General features: G+C 40.0%; 2 protein-coding genes and 2 non-coding genes across 4 annotated transcripts; 3 read left to right on the top strand and 1 right to left on the bottom strand.

Moving 5' to 3' along the window:
- Positions 1-4,140: 4,140 nt before the first annotated feature.
- Positions 4,141-5,325, top strand: LOC148723473 (uncharacterized). The gene has a single exon (XM_088734443.1). The coding sequence runs from the start codon at positions 4,141-4,143 to the stop codon at positions 5,323-5,325; it is 1,185 nt and encodes a 394-aa protein (XP_088590569.1).
- A 9,832-nt stretch (positions 5,326-15,157) lies between these two features.
- Positions 15,158-19,902, bottom strand: LOC111334899 (vesicular inhibitory amino acid transporter-like). The gene has a single exon (XM_022940718.2). It carries the CDS (start codon positions 19,361-19,363, stop codon positions 18,041-18,043), a length of 1,323 nt encoding a protein of 440 aa, XP_022796453.2. The 5' UTR covers positions 19,364-19,902; the 3' UTR covers positions 15,158-18,040.
- On the top strand, positions 15,462-15,534 carry Trnaa-cgc (transfer RNA alanine (anticodon CGC)). Its single transcript has one exon. It is a non-coding gene; the product is annotated as a tRNA-Ala (tRNA).
- On the top strand, positions 17,619-17,691 carry Trnai-gau (transfer RNA isoleucine (anticodon GAU)). Its single transcript has one exon. It is a non-coding gene; the product is annotated as a tRNA-Ile (tRNA).
- Positions 19,903-21,218: the final 1,316 nt, after the last annotated feature.

Raw genomic sequence — 21,218 nt, 5'->3', positions numbered from 1 at the left:
ATTGCGACATGTTGAAACCACGCTCTCCTGAAGCTAATGCCCTCCTTGATTCGTGCAACAGTGTTAATTTAACTCAGTTGATTAAAGAGCCGACACGGGTGACTGAAAATTCGTCAGCTCTTATTGATGTGATCATGACCCCCAGCAACAATATAGTAGAAGATAGTGGAGTGGTCGTATCTCACATCAGCGATCACTTTCTATTGTATACTTCTTTGAAATTCAAGTTGCCTAAGTATCCATCTGGCTCTGTGAATATAATATCCTACAAGAATTATGATCGTGATAAATTTGTCGAGGATCTCGAACAAGTGTCATGGCATGAGACCGCCCTTGATGACGTGAGTGAGTGAAATGTTTGATCACTTCGATTCAACACAAATTTTCTTAATGTGCTTGAAAGTCACGCCCCTATTAAAACTGTGAGGATCAGACCTCGTTGCTGCCCTTTGGTCGACACAGAAATAAAAGAGCTTATACGTAGCAGAGATGGCTTATTAAGAAATGCTCGTCGCACTGGTATGCCTTTGGATTGGGAGTTATACCGTGATTTACATGGAGTGAAGACTAAGTTATGAGAGGCGGGAAAAGGATACATACAGGAAGAAATAGTGCTAAACGTTATGATGACGGATAAGGTACTAGATTAGAAGAAATTGACCCCTATGGTATTACTGGATTTGTCAAAAGCCTTTGACAGTATTGACCACCGCAGACTTCTCTCCAAACTACAGGCTCTTGGAATTGGTCGTACTTCATTAGAATGGCTTAGAAGTTATCTAACCGGGCGCCAACAGTACGTCAGGATTGGTTCTGAGACCTCGAAGCTCCGCCCGATCACTCATGGAGTTCCACCGAGGCTCGACTACTGGGGTCGGCCCTCTTTAACCTATACATAAATGATTTACTTACCATCCCGGAAAGTGGCTCATTCGAATAATTTGTTGAAGATTCAAAGCTGTACTTGTCGTTTCCTGTCAAAGATGCTACCGCAGTGGTGCAGCTGATAAACGAAGACCTGGCTAAGATCGCTAGTGGTGCTGTTATAGTGGTCTCCTCATCAACCCTGATAAGACTAAACTCTTAGTGATGGGAAATCGCCAGATGCTGCAAAGACTTCCCAAAGATTTTCATGTCACTTTACTAGGCAAAGAAGTTACTCCATCCAACGCAGCGACGGATCTCGGCATAGAAATGGATGCAACGCTAAGCTTTGAGGAACATATTACGAACACTGTCTCATCTTGTTTTGCTAGCCTATGCCAGATTAACAGAATTAAACATCTTTTTGACTCAAAGTTTTGGAGAATGTTATCCACGCTTTGGTATTTAGTTGATTGTTTAATTGCTCTCCTGTATGGTCCAGTACCTCAGAGAAGAACGTCTCCAAACTACAAAGTGTCCAGAATTTTGCTGCAAGAGTTGTCACAGGCGTGAGAAAATTCGAACACAAAACACCTATCCTGAGGGATTTAAATTGGCTTCCTGTTAGTAGTTTGTCGAAATATACTGTTGGCATTCTCACATTTAAGAGGCTGTTCACCTAAGAACGGATGAGGCAAATTTCGGACCTTCACCGATTTCCCTGATTTTTACTGTGAAAGTCGATACTTCTATCCCATGAACAAATATTGCGTTTATTTTGAACCAGTCTGGTTTTTTCACTTTTTACGAGATATTTTTCAAGGTGACCTCAAAGGCACCCATTGTCCCCCTCCCAGACCTCCATAATTTAGATAAAAAAGTCGATCGCTGCTGTAGCCGTATTTTCGATTCTAACGAGCTTTCTATTTTATATGTCTAAGATCAACCCTCTGCCACTACGTTAACGGTCAAATGATTACACTGTAGATATTTATCACTGAGTTACAAATTTTTCAAAATACTTACCTCGAGCACTGAAATTTGTGATGCGTGAGGTACATGTGGTTGAAAGCTATTTTCTCTTATGTGGGACCTGATCTAGAGTCAAATCTATTACAGCCTATAAGCACTTACACCTAGTAAGTAAATTATGGAAGAGAACTTTTGGGCACTCTTCATGGCGCGCCGCACAAAGCTTTGCAAATTTCACAAATATTCGCCATTTTGATCGAAATCAGAGATAACGCGATCCGACCAACAGGTAAATTTGGGATCTGAGAACTTGTTACAAATCATAAAATAAAACTGAAGAGCGGACTTTTATATTGAAAAATACATGTCATGCGACTTTTTCGCCGTTAAGCTGAAAACATTGGTGTTCTAAAGAGGAAAGATCTGTGTTTACAGATACTAAATTATGCAAATTAGCGTCATTTGAAATTGTGTCCATAAAAATTTTTTTCTACAATGTTCTTAAACACAAAGAGCTGTCTCTTTTAACTGAAGAGCATATTATTCCACACTTCTAAGGCAAGGTATTTTTTGAGTTTATGGCCATTTTCATCTCCCACGAAGCACTGATTAAGTAAAACAGCTGTGTTTGTGTTTGTTTTATCATCAACCACAGAGAAGTTGACATCGAAGATCTTACCAGTAATATTTCCTTAACATCTCTTCAGTAGCAAGAGATGTTTTTTTTTTCCGGCAAGACCAAGAGAGCTCGTTTTCCTAACAGCCTCCTATATCCTATGCCAGATTATTTTTCCCTTCTTCGAAACTTTGTTTACTTCGCTGTAAATCAATTAAAATCCGTTGAGATCTACACCAGTTGTCACGTAACATTAACTAACTTAGCTGCGGAAGCATTCATGCTGTAGTGTTTGTTTATCGGAAAGATGTCTGCCGAACCCTTAAATAGTTCTCTTTACGAAATAGCACAGACTCCGTGTGGGGCTAGTAGGGAAGAAACGAAGCACGTTTTGCTCTCCGACTGCAATGCAGATATATCCGCCCATTTAGTTAGCTGCCACTTATCCGAGTGCAGCGCTATTACGGAAGCCGAGCTAATCATGGCAAGAACGGGAATACAACATTTGTCGAGGAGTCAACTCGCGGGTATGACAATCTGCCCGAGGCACCGAAACTCAATAGGAAGATTCTGGAGGGGTCTAAGATCCTGCCAATACCCTGCCCACAACGGGAAAACTAAAAGTGTGTCGGGCAGCCCCGTTGTAAACTTCCAAATGGCCGACCAAGTTAAACTTATAATTGGCGTAATCGCTGCTGTTGGATCACGTAAGTACCATAAGCCTTAACTTGTGGTTCGCTAGATCTATTTTCCAGCCCTGCACTCCTACAAGTCTACCCTTACTATACACTACTCCTAAAAGTCTCTGTTATTGTTGCTCACATTTCAACGTTCCCGTAGCTCATACTAAACTGCCGAATAAATTTCTTCCTTTTTCTAAATATTTTTGGTTTTCTTTCTTTTCTTTTCTTTTTGTTTTTTGTTTCTTTTTGTTTTTTGTTTTATTTTTGTTTTTTTGTTTCTTTTTTTTTTTGTTTTTTGTTTTTTGTTTTTGTTATTTGTTTTCGCTTTTTTTTTTTATACTGGCCTGCGTAGCTGGCAGCTTAGTGAGCGGCAATATTCTGGAGCGGTGGATCGGGTGTGTAAATTTCTTCCCATTCCCCTCGCGTCGACGCACCTTACCGCTCAAGAATACTCTTCCTTTAAACACATACACAAGGACGTCAGCTGGTCAGGCTTGTAATATACATTACGATCGTGAGTTATTAATCGTTTGCACTAATCTATAGCTGTCTGCACCACTTGCCGGAAGAAGCATGCTGAACGATTGTTGAGTTTAAGATGGCGGGGTTCTGCCGAAGGTTCACAAGACCAAGAGGGAGCAGTTTCTGAAAGGTTTGTTGGATCTATTTATTGTTCCTGAGATTCCGTACTTTTCTCACTATGTATTTAGCTTGTGCATGCCACATCAACTAGGCAAGGAACTCAGAAAAATAATGTGTTAGTAGCTGTGGAATAAACTGTGAAAACAAAACTGCTGGATAAAAGATGAAACCCTTTTTTTTCGCAAATTAACCCCTATATATGCCTTTCCGTTTTACTGAATCTTTCAGTAAAAAGAGGCATTATAGCGGATAAAGCATGTTCAGAAATGCCCGTTTAACTTTTCCGTTGTTAGTGAGACTGTCTTATCTCTCAGACCAGCCAGATCGGATGCGAAAGCTGCTATACAAGCACATTCAGCCGAAATGGAGACCACTCCATTCCTTCATTTTCTCACTCCAAAGCGTTGCTTTAGTCGCGGCTGGGGTCCAGGGAGTGCTCAAGCAACCTCTCTTCAGAGCACCGACACAGAAATTCTCAGCACTTACAACACAGCGATGGACAATATTGCCAGCAATATTACTTGCACGCGACTACCACTAACTTCACAACTGGACTTATGGGATGAAAGCACTGCAGCACAACGACAATACTGCATCCACAAAGCAGCTGAAGACTGCACGCTGGTATGCGATGTGATAGCCCCAAACGACGGCAAGCGGCTTTCTCATGCCTTGGTATCTCCAGGTGAAGAAAAGAATGATAAAGTAGTAGCCGATGACCTGCTGAAAGCTTTGATGACCGCTTACAGGAATGCTGAAGCCAAAGGCACCAAAACGCAAATTCTAAGCCTTTATGCCTATAAGTATTCGATTAGCACGTTAAAGAAACTTCACTCACCATACGATAAGTTGTCAACTCGTCAGATACAAAGAGCGCGGTGTCATGCAATAACAATAGGTCCTGGAAGAGTGCCTGAGAAGAAAAAACATCATCGTGTGCGCATTGATATGAGTAAAGTGGACCATTTTATCGAGTTCATTAATCGTCCATATTTTTACCAGGACGTATGTTACGGAACTAGGTCGCTGCAGTTAGACAGTGGTTACACCATTGAGATACCGAACGTCGTGCGTACAGTGACACGCTCTGCAATGATTAGCCAGTGCATGCAATTCTGTCAGGAGGAGACGTTTGAACCTCTAGGTCGCTCCACTTTATTCAAGACTCTTCAAGTCAGAGAAGCCTCACAGAGAAAGTCATTGGAAGGCCTCGACAACACTGCTGCTGATGGTTCAGCTGGCTTCCATAAAATTAAAATGATAGTCGAAGACTTAGAGAAAGGGGGAATGAAAAGGCAATGGGGCGCTGAAGTCAAAGAAAGGCTGAAGAAAGCAAAACGCTACTTGAAGACTGATTTTCGCGTTCATTGCAATCCAGAGGAGTCAGTATGTCCTGATCATTGCCGTAAGCTTGCTCTTAGGGATGAACAAGATCTCGACTTCCAGGAAAATTGTTCCCACCAACACACAGAAAACTGTAAGGAGTGTAAAAATCTGCGAAATGTCCTTGATGAAGTCGAAGACAAAATTCGAGGACCGTCTTGGTGACCTTACAGCAGCGAGCAACGAGATGATCTCCTCTATGACTTCAAGCTAGCAAAAACCGACATTTTGCAGTGGAAGGCTCACATTGTTCGCTCCATAAACCAGGAAGCAGCAACGCAAGATCAGCTGAAGATGATAAGCACCAGTCAAGACTGTGCATTAGTCATAATGGACTGGGCAATGAAATTTATCCAGCTTAGATTTCGTGAGAAGCAGTCCGATTGGTTCGGCAAGAGAGGAATGAGTTGGCATATCCTGACAGTGATCAAAAGTGATCCAAACCACAAAGGAAAACTAGAACTGCAGTCCTATGCCCATCTGTTTGACACATGTCAGCAGGATTGGTTCGCCGTGTTTTCCATCATAGAGAGTACACTAAAAGAAATTAAAACCAAGAGGCCCCACATCACTCAAGTTTACCTAAGGTCCGATGAAGCTGGCTGTTATCATAATAATTATCTCATTGCCGCAGCAAGAGGCATCGGTCAGCGGCAGGTATTGAAGTCTTTCTGTATGACTTTTCAGAGCCACAGTATGGCAAGGATGTGTGTGATGGTATCCTGTACCCAATGCAAACATGCATCCGACGTTTCTGCAACGAAGGACACGACATTCTAACAGCGGGAGACATGAGAAAGGCGCTCTCTGAGAGACCAGTGAAAGGTACATCCGCCTGCGTATGCGAAGTTGAAGAGTCTAAGAGAACCTTAGAAGTGAACAAGATAGATAGTTTTAGCAAGCTACACAACATCCAGTTTGGGGAAAAAAGTATACGTGCGTGGGGGTCGTACGGAATAGGACGTGGCAAGGAGATTTCTTACGACCAGCTAGTTTCAAATGACCGAGGGGACACCGCTCTCGTTGTAAGTAAGGAGTTCTTCCCTTTTCACAATGCATGCGTGTATGAATACACAGTTCCTGGAACAGAGGGTTCAAATGAAGACGATGATTTGGACGATTCAAAGATGGACATGTTTGAATGTTCGGAGCCTGGATGCGTGAAGAGTTTCCAAACGTTTTCAGAGCTTGAGTTACATTTGAACGTAGGGGACTATTGTGTGAAGGATGAAAGGCTGTCAGAAGCAGTATATGAAAAACTCCGTAGAGATTGGGCGGAGAGGATTACTACGTCAGTCAGCATCACTGACGAACCACAGTGCGAAACTAGTACCCACCAGATTGTATGTGATTCAATGCCCCCAGTAAACACTGTCAGTATGGGCTGGGGCCCTACCCAAGCCACGAGCAGGATCCACTAGATTCGATGGCAAAGTTAGGAATTATCTAACAGCAAAGTTTGATCTAGGCGAACAATCAGGGCTAAAAGCTGACCCTCAGCAAGTTTCAAATTATATGCGAAAGGCTAGAGACGAGCAGAACAATAGGTTGTTTGACCGAGACGAGTGGCTTACCAAGAGCCAAGTGCAGGGGTTTTTCTCTCGCCATACAGCAAACAGAAAAAGGCAACGAACACCCTCAGAAATCGAGCAAAATCCGAAGGAACTGTCCCTAGAGGAAGAAGAAGCTGAACGACAACGGCTGATGGAACACATCCTTAATTAACTAAAGCCGCAGCACCCTCTGTCCTATGATGCCTTTAATCTGTGCGAGTGCGCAAAGGAGAATAAGCTTAGTCTTTTTAATGTAGCAATGCTCAAAGAAATCTTGTCGTTTTATGAAATACCATTTAAATCAAGAGACAGGAAAAAAGACCTTATTGACCAACTGATGTCATTTATACAGGAATGCCAATGCTTTAATTAAACTATATCAGAAGCTGCATAGCCCAGGAAGACAAATGATGGTGCCTGTGGAGAGTTTGTTTCAGAACAATAGGCACAGCCTCAAAGTAACCTGATAAACAGTTGTACTCAGCGAATTAACGTACTCACTTCTGAGAGAATTCGCGAAAATCTCTCAAAATTTGTCGTTATTAAGTTTGTGGCGATGTTTTTAACTCGCAAAGAATTAAAAGAGAAAAAAGAAAGGAAAAAATACTATCCTGACCGTGGGAGATGTTAGTGGCATTTATGCGTAAATATAGGTTTGTGATTTTCTTAATTTCGAGAAATTAATATGTGAATTTTGCAGGAGTTTATTAAAATGCCAGTTTGAATCATTTGTATTATTTTTCAATTTCTCCCGGTAGCATTCTCCTACTCTCGATGGCGCAATCATATTGCATATCTTCGGGATTCGCGTTTGGTTCGACTATAAGACAAACCTCTGAAACTAGATGTTGCGTGACCAGGCGTAACTGACTCAGTCAAGTTGAAAAAGTAAACATGTAAAATTCACCTCTTCAACAAATACCGTTTTGAAATGATGAATATATGATTACAGTGTATAGGAACTGTGGAACGAGAAGAAGTTCATCGCAATTATAGACGAAACTTTTAATTTGCGAAAATAAACCTGAAAAATTCATGCTTGAATGTGTTTCGAACCTTTGACTTTTGCAACACCGCCGGTTCCGCACTCCAACCATTAGGCTGTCAAACCAACTGTGATGCCATTCTACAAATGATGATGAATAACTTGCTAACCACTTAAAAGAAAAACTTTAGCAAATAGCTGGAAGAATTGGTCAAATCTGGCAAATTGGCCACAATAATATACACGAGTGAAATGAACAACTTCTTCAACAACAAGTTCCGTTGGCACGTCGTTGATAACTGAAAACAAAGGCTAGCGCTCTTGAACATTAAGTAAGTTTCTCAAGTCCAAAAGGGAAACAACATTAACGTTTCCAGTTCTATAGAAACTATTGTTTGCATGGTCAAATATTGCTACGGAAACTATTTTGGACGCGTGTGTCGAAAAACATGGAACGCATGCAGCTAATTTGCATATGACTACAGAGAAAGATTTTTCTGAAACATTTCCTCCATGCCATGTAAGACGGACAAAACAATTTTTTTATCGATTTCGATACTTCATTAAGGAGTTGGTACTTTATCTTCAAGCATTTTTAGGCCGTTAGGGCTTAGAAATCGGATTCATGTGCGGATCGTCTTATCTTTGGTTCCGATCAAAATGGTGAATAGTTGTTAAATTCGCAAAGCTCTCTGCGGCGCGCCATGAAGCGTGCCCAAAAGTTCTATTCCATAATTTACTTATTAGGTGTAAGTGCTTATAGGCTGTAATAGATTTGACTCTAGATTAGGTCCCACATAAGAGAAAATAGCTTTCAACCACACGTACCTCACGCATCACAAATTTCAGTGCTCGAGGTAAGTATTTTGAAAAATTTGTAACTCAGTGAAAAATATACAGTGTGATTATTTTACCGTTAACATAATGGAAAAAGGTTGATCTTAGACATATAAAATTGAAAGCTTGGTAGAGTTGAAAATACGGCTACAGCAGCGATCGACTTTAGTAGCTAAATTATGGAGGTCGGGGGGGAAACTGGGTGCCTTTGAGGTCACCTTGAAAAATATCTCGTAAAAAGTGAAAAAACCAGACTGGTTCAAAATAAACGCAATATTTGTTCATGGGATAGAAGTCTCGACTTTTACAGTAAAAATCAGGGAAATCGGTGAAGGTCCGAAATTTGCCTTATCCGTTCTTAGGCGGACAGCCTCTTAAATGTGTAAATGGACTAGCGCCTAGATATCTCTGTTCCCGCTTTGTCACTAGGGCTCAGTGCTGTACACGATCGATATACTAGAAATAAGAACAAATTAGATATTCCGGGATACAAATCTGCTGATGGGCAGCGATCTTTTCTGTACCGATCAGTAACTATGTGGAACTCATTGCCGACTGATACCACTGATTGTAATAACCTAGCGATGTTTAAGAGGAAATTGAAAGATTATCTTTTCCGACTGTATTTTTCAAATAGTTAATTGTATCATTGTGCGACGATTGTTGTAGATAATATTTAATATTCATTTGTAAATTGGGATTGATAGGTAGTTTTCCTATTGTAGACAATAACCAATACATTTGTGTAAATTAGGACTGAAAAGCCTTCTTGAAGCCCTAATAAAGATGATTTCATTTCAAAGCGGCCTTTGTAGCGTAATGGATAACGCGTCGGCCTCCTCTTACACCGGCCAACGCCTGTGAAAGGAGCATAGTCGAAGACTGCGGGTTCGGGTCCCGTCGCAGGTGTTGTAATATTCCCTTTTATTTCCTTAATTTCTAGGTTGAGCTGCCATATATGATAAAATTAAAAAAGGCAGTTTTCTCAAAGCGGGAAGAAAACTCTATCAAAGTTAAGAAGACTTGAGTAAGATTGTTACCACAACCTCATGTGGCTTATAAACATACTTAAAAGTACGTTTAGATGTTGTTCACAATGCCGATGGACGGTTTCTGTTTTCTGGCTCCGGTCAGACCATCATATTCGAGTTAGTGTTTTTAACTTTTTCTTTAACGTAGGTCTTATTACGAACTGGTTTGCAATCACCTCTTGTTTATCTTTATCGGCTGGTTGTGGCATTTCAATAAGGAAACTGGCAACTGAAAATCCTTGATCACTGATGATAGCTGAATCCTTTGTGCTAGTCGGCTAACAGGTAAGAGGAAAGTATCAGCTGTGTTATTTTGCATGACACTAAAACTCGCAGCAAGGCCTACTATGAGCTATCGTTAAGATTTTTTGAAGCCTTTGACGAGAATAAGGTTCAATAAAAAAGGATTGCAGCGATGACTTTTTTGGGCGCGTGGGCCGTGCACTGAATACATTCCTAATATCATTCATATTGAGGTATATGAAAAATAGCAGCGGCTTCAACAGTGTGCTGATGATAATGCACTTGTTTTTAATATCTTAACCTTTTTCATTCTCCATCAGTGTCGTCAAGGGCTTGAAAAAAACTCATCTATTCGTAAGAAGGCCCAAGTCAAAGAAAAACGTTAAAAACACTAACTCGAATATAAAGGTCTCACCGGAGCCAGAAAACAGAAACCATCCATTGTGAACCACCTCTAACCGTACTTAAAGCCATATGACTCGAGTTTTCTCTACTTTGCTATGGTTTTGTTCCTTCTTTGAGAAAATCTCTCTTTATCATTCTATCATAGATGGCAGTTTAAACTAAGAGTAATGACACAGACTTTAAACCGGTATTATTTTCTCGGTCAGTAGTGGATTATTATTTTCTATACGGTCATTTCTGTTTAGTGATTGGTTCATTATCATTTGTTATAATATTAATCTGCTGGTGCTCTACTAGTACCGGCTCAACGAACTGTGAAACATCAGATCATGGTGCGGTCTCTTAGCTTCTGAGGACCAAGAAATTGCCCTTGTCATTTTTTTTCAACACACCGCTGTTTTATAAATTAAAACGTTTTGTATTCACAGAAAAGTTAGTTAAACATTTTTAAGTAATCAATTAACCCTTCTCCCTCTATTGAACCGTAGTAGTAATAAGCGGAGAGTTAAAGTGCCTATAACCCCACAGAATTTTTTGGGGTTATCGGCACTGAGTTTTTCTCCAACTTTACTTTTGTTTCACTCGATAATTAATTGCTTACACGATCGTCTCATTTTCATTTGTTTAATATTACAGTCAAGTATACTCAGTACTCTCTAGTTAAAACTACTCATCCAATGTTTTGATGGCAAAATACGGATTTAGGTTTACCAAAAGGAACGCAACCTAAATTTCAAATGATTCGTATAGTAGTTACTTTAGTATCACTATGAACGAATGGGAGCTTGAGAAAAGGGAATCAGTAATCAGTAATCAAAGTTTAATGTCTTTACGTGGGGCATGGTTACCCATATTTCCCGAGCCAGAGGCTCATCTATGAAACGCAAGACAACAACCCACCCATCCCACCCCAAGGGAGGATATCCATTACACAGTAATCTCGTGCGTGGGAAATTGACGTCTCCTACCCCTAACCCTGCAGGAGACGGGACCTCCATTTATTCGTCCCTGTCTGAGAAGACTAGAATATCTAACCATTTCTTGATGTTACAGAAAGGCAGCATATTCTTCTCAATTATTTTAAGACCTTGAGTGTTGGTCCGGCCGGGGCTCGAACCCTCGACCTCCCGCACATCAGTCCAGCGCTCTATCCATTGAGCTGACCGGGAGGCGGTTAGCTCAATGGAGTCCCTTAGAATCTCTATTTTATCCCCTTGTTAACAAAAGTTTTAGATCTAAAGAATCTTTAAAATAGTAAACTTGTCTCCACATTACCTAGAATGTTAAGTTTATCGTCATTCTCATGGATTTTCGCCCATAAAACCGACAATTTGAAATCATCAGTTGGATTATCTAACTCAATACTTAAAGTAGCTCGCTATCTTTTTATCAATCTCTTTAGTCAATTTATAGATTTATAATTTTATTACAGTAACTGTTAATTGTTAATAGTTAAATCGTTTCTCTTCATATGAAACCCAACCGGGGCTATAGGCTTCACCTATCCTATCACCTTGAAAATTAAGTTTCCCGGTAGACCACGTCTCCGATCACGTAAATCACATCTTCGATTGCCGTGTTGCCAGCGTGGTTGTCCTGATAGTGTAGTGGTCATCACACCTGACTAGTAACAGGGGGACGTGGGTTCAAATCCCGCTCAGTGCTTCAAACATTCATTTTATTGAAGTATGATTACTTGGGGTGTACAGGGTCAGGGCTTCCCTCGTATACAGAATTTATATATATATATATATATGTTGAGATAGAAAAATACAAAGAATACGCTTTCATCCCTACAAGTCTGTTTCGTGATAGATCACTCATCAGGCGATTTTAGCGTAGTCTTTGCATTTTTCTAACTCAACATATATTCCGCTCTACTTTTATGTATCGAGCACTGTAACACGGAAAAATCAAAAACACAGATTTTCTATCTTTATATATATATATATATGTACATATCTATGCAGTTATGTATATGTATATATTATGCATTTATTTGTTTATTTTGTCTTCTAAATTAACTTTTTGGGGTCGTAAGTTAGAAAACTATAAAAGGTTATTGCGTCTCCCTCTTTAAATAAAGTTATTCATTCATTCATTCATTCATTCATTCGATGACTTGTCTTTGAACATTTGAGCCATTTCCGCGGTTCGAAAGGATCACAACTGAAAAAACGTTTAGATCGTGTAAAGTGTTCCAAAAACCGTCAATAGCTTTTATCATAAAACTCCTCATTGGGAGTTTCGCTAGGATATTCATGATTATGTTGCAAATGTAGTATAGATGTGTTATTAACCAAGCGTGAAGTCAATATGGCTGGATATTAGCCATGTTAGGTTTTTTTTTTTTTTTGCAATTTTATGGACCGAGACGAAATAGAGGTCCATAAAAATGCGAAAAAGAACTCGGTTAATATCCAGTCATCTTGACCGAACAAGCTTGGTTAATAAAGGATTTATTATATTGCAAAAATATTTCGCTTTATTGAGAATCAAGGACGACTTGTTTACTTCGTGAGCCGCTAAAGAAGGGCAAGATAGGCCCATCGTGCCCACTCGGGGTTGCCCACATTGATCCCGCGTATGAAAAAAAAATTGAATTAGAACTACTTTTGTAGTTCCCGGACAATGTCGACGATGGAAACGCAAATAGCTGCAAAAGATATGTCAAAATAAAGAAAACAGAAACGAATCTCGTGAGTTTGTTTTGCTACAAAGACAGTTGGCATTCTTTCCCGGCCCTCGAACTAAACAAGTCATTCTTAATAAGTGATAAAGCGAAAACTTTTTGCAATATATAAATCCTTCATTAACCAAGCTTGTTCGGTCAAGATGGCTGGATATTAGCCAATATCCAGCCATCTTGATCTCCCGCTCAGTTAATAACGCGTATCTATCATATGAGCTTAGCTTGTGGCCGATGTGACGCGCGCTCTGATTGGTAAAGAGCGATATCAGAGCAGGGCATTAATTAGTTCTTATTAACCGAGCGGGAGGTATGTATGGGAGAATCTTGACCGAGGTCGCTAGTACAGACCGAACGCAGTGAGGTCTGTGCCAGCGACCGAGGTCAAGATTCTCTCATGCAGACCGACCTAGCTCGGTTAATAAGATGTTTATTATATGGCTGTGTCTTATATGCCAATTTCTTATATTCTTTGTACCTTTTTTTCTAGACCGGTCTAGATGCCGGTCTAGATGGGAAAATCTAGACCGCTTTTAATATTGATTTCAGCCAATCAAATTCGTGAATTCGGTAGTTCCCAGTCCTTGTGAGACACAGCCATATAATAAACAGCGGTAATGCCCAAGGGCCGATTATGGATTATGCAAATTATAATGAAAAATTATGCCCTTCAAATTATGCTCTTCGAAGAGCATAAAATGTCAGGCAAGTACCGCGGCAGTTCTTGTTGCTTTTTGAAAATTGAAGCGGGTGAAAACGATAAAGGCCGATTAACAGACAGACAGAGTAGATTCAATGTAATACAAGCAGGTAAAAGTTTTAGAAGAACAGCGAAAGTGCAGTTTTAAATAACCGTTGAGATTGTGCCGGAAGGGACGAGGTGAACAAACAAGAATACATTTAGGAAGCAAAGTTTTCCGTGTCGTACATGATAAAGCTTAAATCGTTAATCATCATTGGTAAATCTGTTATTCATCTCTAGAATAACACCACAAAAGAACCTAGTAATCACAACAATTATATTTACCGAAAGTTCAATTTTGTCACAATTATTCCTCAGTATTCCTCATCAATAGATTCACTCGCCATTAAATAGCCAAAATTAAAACAGTTTCCAGGAACATCAGATGTAAACAGGGGAGCGGTTTCTGTCAGCAGCAGTATCTCTGATTACTGCATGTTTAAACTTTACAGCAGTAGTTTTTTATCATTACTTATGATCGTCTAAGGTCAGAGTAGTCCTATAGGAAGGACCGTTGTCTGTAATAGTTACTGAAGCTCCAAAAACCTTAATAAAAGTCAAATCGGAACAGACTTGAGTGAAGAGGTGTTTCCTTTTTGTCATCAGTGGGCGGAAAAACTCTAGTAGCATAAGTTGGTCATGTAAATGTCGTGAATACGTAGTTTGTGTAGTGTCGGTACTTGATGACGTCTGTTTAGGTGAGTCTGTGCTAAGTTATAATGAGAGAACCCGCTTTCCAGCGCCAGTCGTTGAAAGTAGTTAGTAATGTAGGCTAAGCATCGCGTGATTGAATGATGTTCAACGATGTGATTGATGGCGTCATTGTTACCGGCCGTGGAAGGAGAGGTCGAAATCATTTACATTGAAAGCAAACATACAAACAATATGGCGGACCAAAACGAACTTCGTACGTTTTTTATTCTTTTTGCCATGGCAACTCGTGACAAATACGTTTATATGGGTAGGAGGGGTGGTGTCCGTTTTCTCAACTTATCCTTAACATCATGCACCCTTTTTCGTCGATCGTTTCTGTTCAGTCTTGCGTTCAGATTCGTACCATTCTCTCTAATATAAGAAGTTCTATAGTCGGAGAAATTGGTCTTATAAACTTCCTCTTGTTTGTTGATCAGTTTGTCCTTGTCTTTGACGTTATTTAGTAAATGAAATGACTTGGTGATCTGTGAATGGGAGACGCAGGTATCATAAAGTTGTAGGATCCGCGATATGTTTCAGACATGCCCTTGTAAAGTACAGTATAGTCACTGTAGTCGTGAGCGTCGCGCTATCGTTTGTTTCAATGGGTCGTTAGGTGGTTTGGGGAATGAAGTCATCGTTGTAGTTTTTCTTGGAAATGACGCGGTCAAAGTAATTGCTTTCGTTGGTCGTGCTGTAAACTAGTTACACACCGTCTCGTGGGTTGTGGGCTTACTCGCCGAGTAATCTGTCAGTATGGGTCGGTTTTCGGCTCTAATTGAATTGTTGTTCATATCGAGGTCCTTTCACGGCTAAACGGGCAGTCTGGAATTCTTTATTAAACTGTGTGTCGACATGTGTCGGACATCGGACTTAAAACACTCAACTGACAACAGCTTTTCACTCTGACGATGACTTCCGCTAAGGTTGACGAAACATCAGTTACTACTAGCCAACCACAGCCATTCTCAGGACTACTCTCACCCGGAGACTGGACTACAAGATCAATTATTGGGTACAAAACAATGACGTTGTTGTTCACAAAGCATAAAAGTATCAAGGACTGGTATAGAACCCATGAAATATCTTTTGATACACTTGAAAAACGTGGTGTATGTAAGACGGGGAATTAGCTCAAATGGTAGAGCGCCCGCTTCGCATGCGGGAGGTACCGGGATCGATACCCGGATTCTCCACTTGGAGATTCGTATGTTTTTTTTTTTTTTGTAATAGTCTGATAGCTTTTGGGATATTACAGTTAGTCACCACTAGTTTATGCTTATGAAAAGAGAGTTTCGTAGTTCCAGCTTATATTGGAGCCTACGATATGTTTTTCTTTATGGTTACCTTTTTCCGATTTTGACGGCTGACGGTTAAATATTTGGATCTTTGACGGCTGACGGTTGAATTTTAGGTCTGAAGGTGATCAGGAGAGTTCTTCGATGAGTTTAAGTTAATATTAAGATTTTTCATTGTTCGATATCTACCATTTAGAGGGTTTGTCAGTCTCCCATTGACGGAGTAGAGTGAGGCGTACTCCCTCATTGTTAGACCTCTAACAATAATTTATGACTAACTTCAAACGAATCCTTACTTCCTTCTGTTACACGTGCAAACCACATCAATAGAATTTTTTAGACCTTACTCCCCAACCTAGATTCGTCAGAGCGGTCATCTGCATGCTACAGCTGTTACATTTGGCGATCAATAACACTATATTCGAGAGTGCCTTCATATCGCGGCAGTTCGTTGACGTTTTACTCAGCATTAGTGCCTTCCCTGAGTTGTTGTAGCCCATCCTTATGACATGGCCAAACCTCCGAAGTCGAATCAATTTACTTTCCTTTTCCAATTAATTCCACAAAGACTAGTCCAAAAACGACTTTATTGCTGACGTAGTGATTCCATCTGATCTGATTCATTATGGTAGGTACAGGAAATTGTCGTATGGTGCGTAATGTCCTCCAGCACTTGATGATGGTATAAGTCCATGTTTAACTACAATTCAGGAATATCTCAAACGCTTTATAAACGCTGTGGCACGGAGCAGTGAGATAAATTCAAAGATAAACTTTTTCTGAAGCTTTAATTTGCCGTCCAGATCTTGTAAAGGAATGAGTCTTCATCTTCATCTTCATGTTCCATGAATTCACTTTTTGAGTAACTTTCGTACTCATGTGTTGCATTAAATCCAACGCTGGTATGGAACTGTGGTATGCTTGTGTCTTTAATAAAAAGTTATAGTTGGACGAAGCAAATCTCTCACGGGTATAGAATTAAGAGATATATCGTCTCCATTGCAGTCATCATGAAAAAGAAAATGTCCACACTGCTAGAGGTTTGGGTTCTGCCTAAATAGCTGGGGAGTGCACCTGCTGTGTCCTTTGTGATTTCTGCTCGAACAGTCATCTGTCTCACCCGTCGGTTGCTCTCTATCCACTCTTTCATGACAACCTCCCTTTCTTCGGAAATTGTCTAAGAAGGCAGAGGTTCAATAAAATGGACAGACAGGAAATGCATAATAGACTGGGGCACTGGGTATTAGGAGCCAGGGCACTTTGTCATACCCCTAGGGTACTCCTTCTGGATGCCACCGTTATCTTTAGCACATTACAGGACGCTGAAGGCATCATATTTAAAGTGTGAAACGGCATGGTGGTTTACAAATTTTACAAGTTGGTAGAGCTGGAGCTCGTATGAGTCGAGCCCAAATTTGGCAGACAAGTCATTGATCCCTAGGAAACCAATTATTTGTTGCTGTAGACCTCCAATGCTTTTCCCCAACAGAAATTCTTGTCTTGAATTGCTCGAAAGCTTTACAATGTGTCTTTTTTTACTATAGAAACTCACGACAGCTTTTAACACGCTCGACAAGATGTCAACTTTTCGCATGACTTAGTCGAACGGCGTGAATAACGTTGCGTGGCGTGGTCACTGACAAGAATCAATGATTTATCAAAGAGGTTAGCCATTCATTTTATAAATATTAACTATTAAAATTAGATATCAAAATATTTTCAACTGTTAGTTTAGGAAAAAATCAGTGAACATGACCACAAAGTAATTATATAAATAGAAAAGTGGAGACTGATTGACCAGTTTAAAGATGCTTTAACATCTCTCTTTGTGCGCGGTTTTTCCTTCATTGACGGCCATCGATCGAACAACGATAAAATGATGTACCTCAGACACTATAACGATAGCTGGCCAGTCGCATTCTTGGATTAGGGTTTTTCCTTTCCCTTTTCTCGCTCCTTTTAACTTACAAAACCAGTAGTTAGGTCCGTTAGCTCAGTCGGCAGAGCGTGGTGCTGATAAAGCCAAGGTCGTGAGTTCGATACTCACACGGACCAAAGAAACCTACCCTCTTTTTCCACATCCTTATATGCATATTTTTAAAACTCTTTTCCTTACATCCTTAGAATTGTACTTAATCAGTAAAATTTGGCTAACAAAAATTCTTTTTCTGCATAGTTAAATAATCCCCAAAATAGGTCGCAGGTACAAGTGTAACTAACTATTTAATTACAAAACTACAGAACTAGAAAAGGACACAAACATATTAGTTGAAAGCTTTTTTTGGCTTCATAAGAGAAGATCACATTGTTTTTTTTAGTGCCTCTTTCATATGTTTTTCGCTAAGTATCTTACTGTTATTGATATCAACTTATTCTGGGTCTCCGCGAGTCGAGCACCTGAGCGTTACGAGCAGTAATGGATTATCGGTTGACTGTAAGTACTGATCATTGAACGCCCAGAAAAGAACGCTCCGGTCACTGAAACAGAAATCCCCACAACAAGAACAACTGTGTCAACTATAATGTTACACCATGTCATGTCATGGCAGTACAACTTTAGATGAATCAAAGGTGGGAATATGAACTCCAAACTGATACCAGCGATACTGCCGACAAATGCTAATAGATAGGTGTAGGCGGGAAAAGTAGCAGCGAAAATGATACTTGTAGATACCATTGATAAACGAAGGAAGATAACGGATGGTTTTAAGATGGATCTAGCGAGATCCTCTGGTAAACATGGAAAGTTGGAGTTTTCAACAATGTTAAATATAGTGAACATCGGTAATGTATAGGATGTAAAAGACAACACAGCCGCCATAACATTCACTGCTCGACGGAATGAGCCTTCTGGTAGGTTGTTTGTTATGACTTCAGCCGTGTTGGGATGAAATGAGATGTAAGCGACTACTCCAATGATCACGTTGAGCAATGTCATTATTCCGTACGCAAGGTTCATCAAAAAGTTGAATTTGTCTTTGTAGCGCATGCTGCCTTCGATGAGTGACACAAAGGGCTGTGATAGATAACTTGCTACAAGTATTCCTAACGCTGATGGAAATGTACTGGCATTAAAATGTCTCAAAGAACTGAGCTCCCACCTGTGGAACCAGGATAAGCTGTAAGCAAACACTGTAATGAAGATAATTTTGGCGGAAAGAACTGTCAAGATGCTGGTCCACGCCACTTGAGAAAGGTTTTTAAGAAAAATATTTGGAACAAAAAGTATTCCGCCAAAGAGTGTCCAGAGCCAGCAAGGAACAGCAACGTGAGGAAACGATTTTGCCAGTAATCTTCCTACTAATAAAGGATAAACTGAAGCTACAAACAACAGCTCTATAAACTGAGTAGCAAGGACAATATGGCCTCCTAAGTTTGGCAGAAAAGCGTCGCCGATATCTGCGTAGGAATTGCGGACCCTTTTTCGTTTACCGCTCTTTGGATCTATTTCATAGAGGCAACGAACAATTGTTTTTCCAGTGTAATTAGAAGCAGCCGCGACAAGCAAAAGAGTAAGGATGGCCAAGTAGCCACCATTCCGAACGGCATAAGGTATGACCAATATCGGTAAACCTTGAATTGTGTTGCAAATGTTCCAGAAAGTTGCAAATGACGAGGCTAGTTTGTCTTCACCCGGTTGGATGTCTGGTTTGGTGTCTGGAGAGTTGAGAAAGTCTGCACTTCTCTCTAACTTCTCCGTTTCCTTGCTGTTTTCTTTCATTTCCATTTCACCTTAGCACCTCGTGATACCAGTTACTTTTTACCGTGTGTCTCCGAAACAAGTGGATCAAGTTGAAAATTTCAGGTACTAGTTAATTTCATACAGGAGTTTCTTTGTTGAGGAATTGAGCTCCCACCTGTGAGAATTGTTGACTTTGTAAATAAATATCTTCCTTCCAGAACAGCCACTTAATGAAAAATGCTGACCGTAGACTGTAAATCAACAATTTCAAGATCTTAATTCAGTTAGATTAACGAATTATGTGGTTTTCCCTTCAGTGTCCTTACGGATACCGCATCTCGCCTAATTACGGTGTGGCGTGAGAAGAGATAATTTCTTCAAAAATTAAAAGTTTGTTTAGATAGCTGTCTTGTTTGTCTTCGACGTCAGATAAACAATTTGAGATGCATCTCTCATCGAGTTGACCACTGGTCTGCTTTAGATGCCTGTTTATGCAATTCAATCCTTGTTGTTAAGCACCGTGGAAAGCGACTAAAATTAAAATGGGCCTTGTCCTTGGCTCAGGCAATCGTTGTTCAAACGTGATTCTAAGCGCTATTTAATCTGGGAACAGGTTATGTAAATGATTTAATGAAAAACAACAGGTGTATGTCTCATGGATCATCTGTTCCAAATTCGATCAGTTACAAACTCTAAAGAAGGAGACGCTGAGTTAAAAGATTGCAGGTTCGGAATAGTCGGTCAGCAAGGATGCTCCAGCAATTGACCTCGCTTGGTTTTTGTTCGAAATGGAGGAATATTTGAGTTGTTTAAGACCTTAGTTTTTTATCATAAGGTTGCGCGGAGAGCTTGCATAATGTTCTGTCGATGATCAGATCGAAAGACAATTCTTAAACGCTTTTGTTACCCAAACTGCACAAGAAGTCATACACCACTTTGGTATAAAAAAGCTAAATAAAGAGATGTTCACTTCCTCAAAGCATCTCTATCACAGACGGTTTCGCACAACTGATCAGATTGTTATGAACATAATTTTTACCTCTTTGTAGTGTACAGTAAGGAGCGTACAGTAAGGAGTGTACAGCAAGGAGATTGCAAAGAAGGAGAAGACTTTCTGAGTAGTCATTAATTTCCGAATAACGAATTGCTCCCACTACCATCATTAACCCTTCATTACCATTCACTCAAGCTTTAGAACCAACAAGTGACACGCTTAAACGGTAGAGGTATCAGCACATGACATTAAAAGATCCGTGCATTGGTTTTCCAGTTGTACATGAATTGGATAAACTAAGGGTTTGGATTACACTTCTAGTCAATAACACTTCACAGAGCTTTTAAGCGTAGCTCCAAATTCGACCTTGGTATCATCGAATTGCACTTTTTTTCTGATTTCAGAACCCTGGTTTCCTTGCATCCTTTTTCTGACTGTTTACCTCCTAAAGGGGGGCTAACAAAGGAACATTTGCAATCATAGAGTTGTCAGTGCTATAATTCCGGTGAAATCTGATAAACCTTGTTAAATGGGCGTTACCCTTTCTGCTATGAGTCTGCTTGACTATATCATAGAGTCTTAAGTATACTAAGAGTCTTGAAAACAAAACACTTCTCATGATGAGATAGTCAATTCTACAAGCGGTATTTGAAACAAAGAACTTCTTTTCCCGTCAGTAAGACATAAAACATCTTCCATTCGAGACATAAACAATATTATTCAAGGGAATTTTTCTAGCTAACCGTATCGGAACAAAGGGATCTTCGACGGATCTTATTGCTTTAAGTGTAAAACTCCGATTTGTTAAAAAAAAGATACTAATGGTAATGATAATCATTTTTGCTCTATTATTTATTTTTTTGCTATCGTTTTTGGGAATTGTAGAGCTGAGAATTTCAAGTCACA

The sequence above is a fragment of the Stylophora pistillata genome, chromosome 9, assembly GCF_964205215.1.
Source record: "Stylophora pistillata chromosome 9, jaStyPist1.2, whole genome shotgun sequence".
In the NCBI taxonomy this organism is placed as follows: domain Eukaryota; kingdom Metazoa; phylum Cnidaria; class Anthozoa; order Scleractinia; family Pocilloporidae; genus Stylophora; species Stylophora pistillata.
The sequence above is the reverse complement of the archived record's forward strand: the minus strand, read 5'-3'. Positions and strand labels throughout refer to the sequence as shown.

Bases quoted from the DNA above. Each gene is read 5' to 3' on its own strand.
- LOC148723473 (XM_088734443.1), top strand. From the start codon at position 4,141: ATGGAGACCACTCCATTCCTTCATTTTCTCACTCCAAAGCGTTGCTTT.
- LOC111334899 (XM_022940718.2), bottom strand. From the start codon at position 19,363: ATGGAAATGAAAGAAAACAGCAAGGAAACGGAGAAGTTAGAGAGAAGT.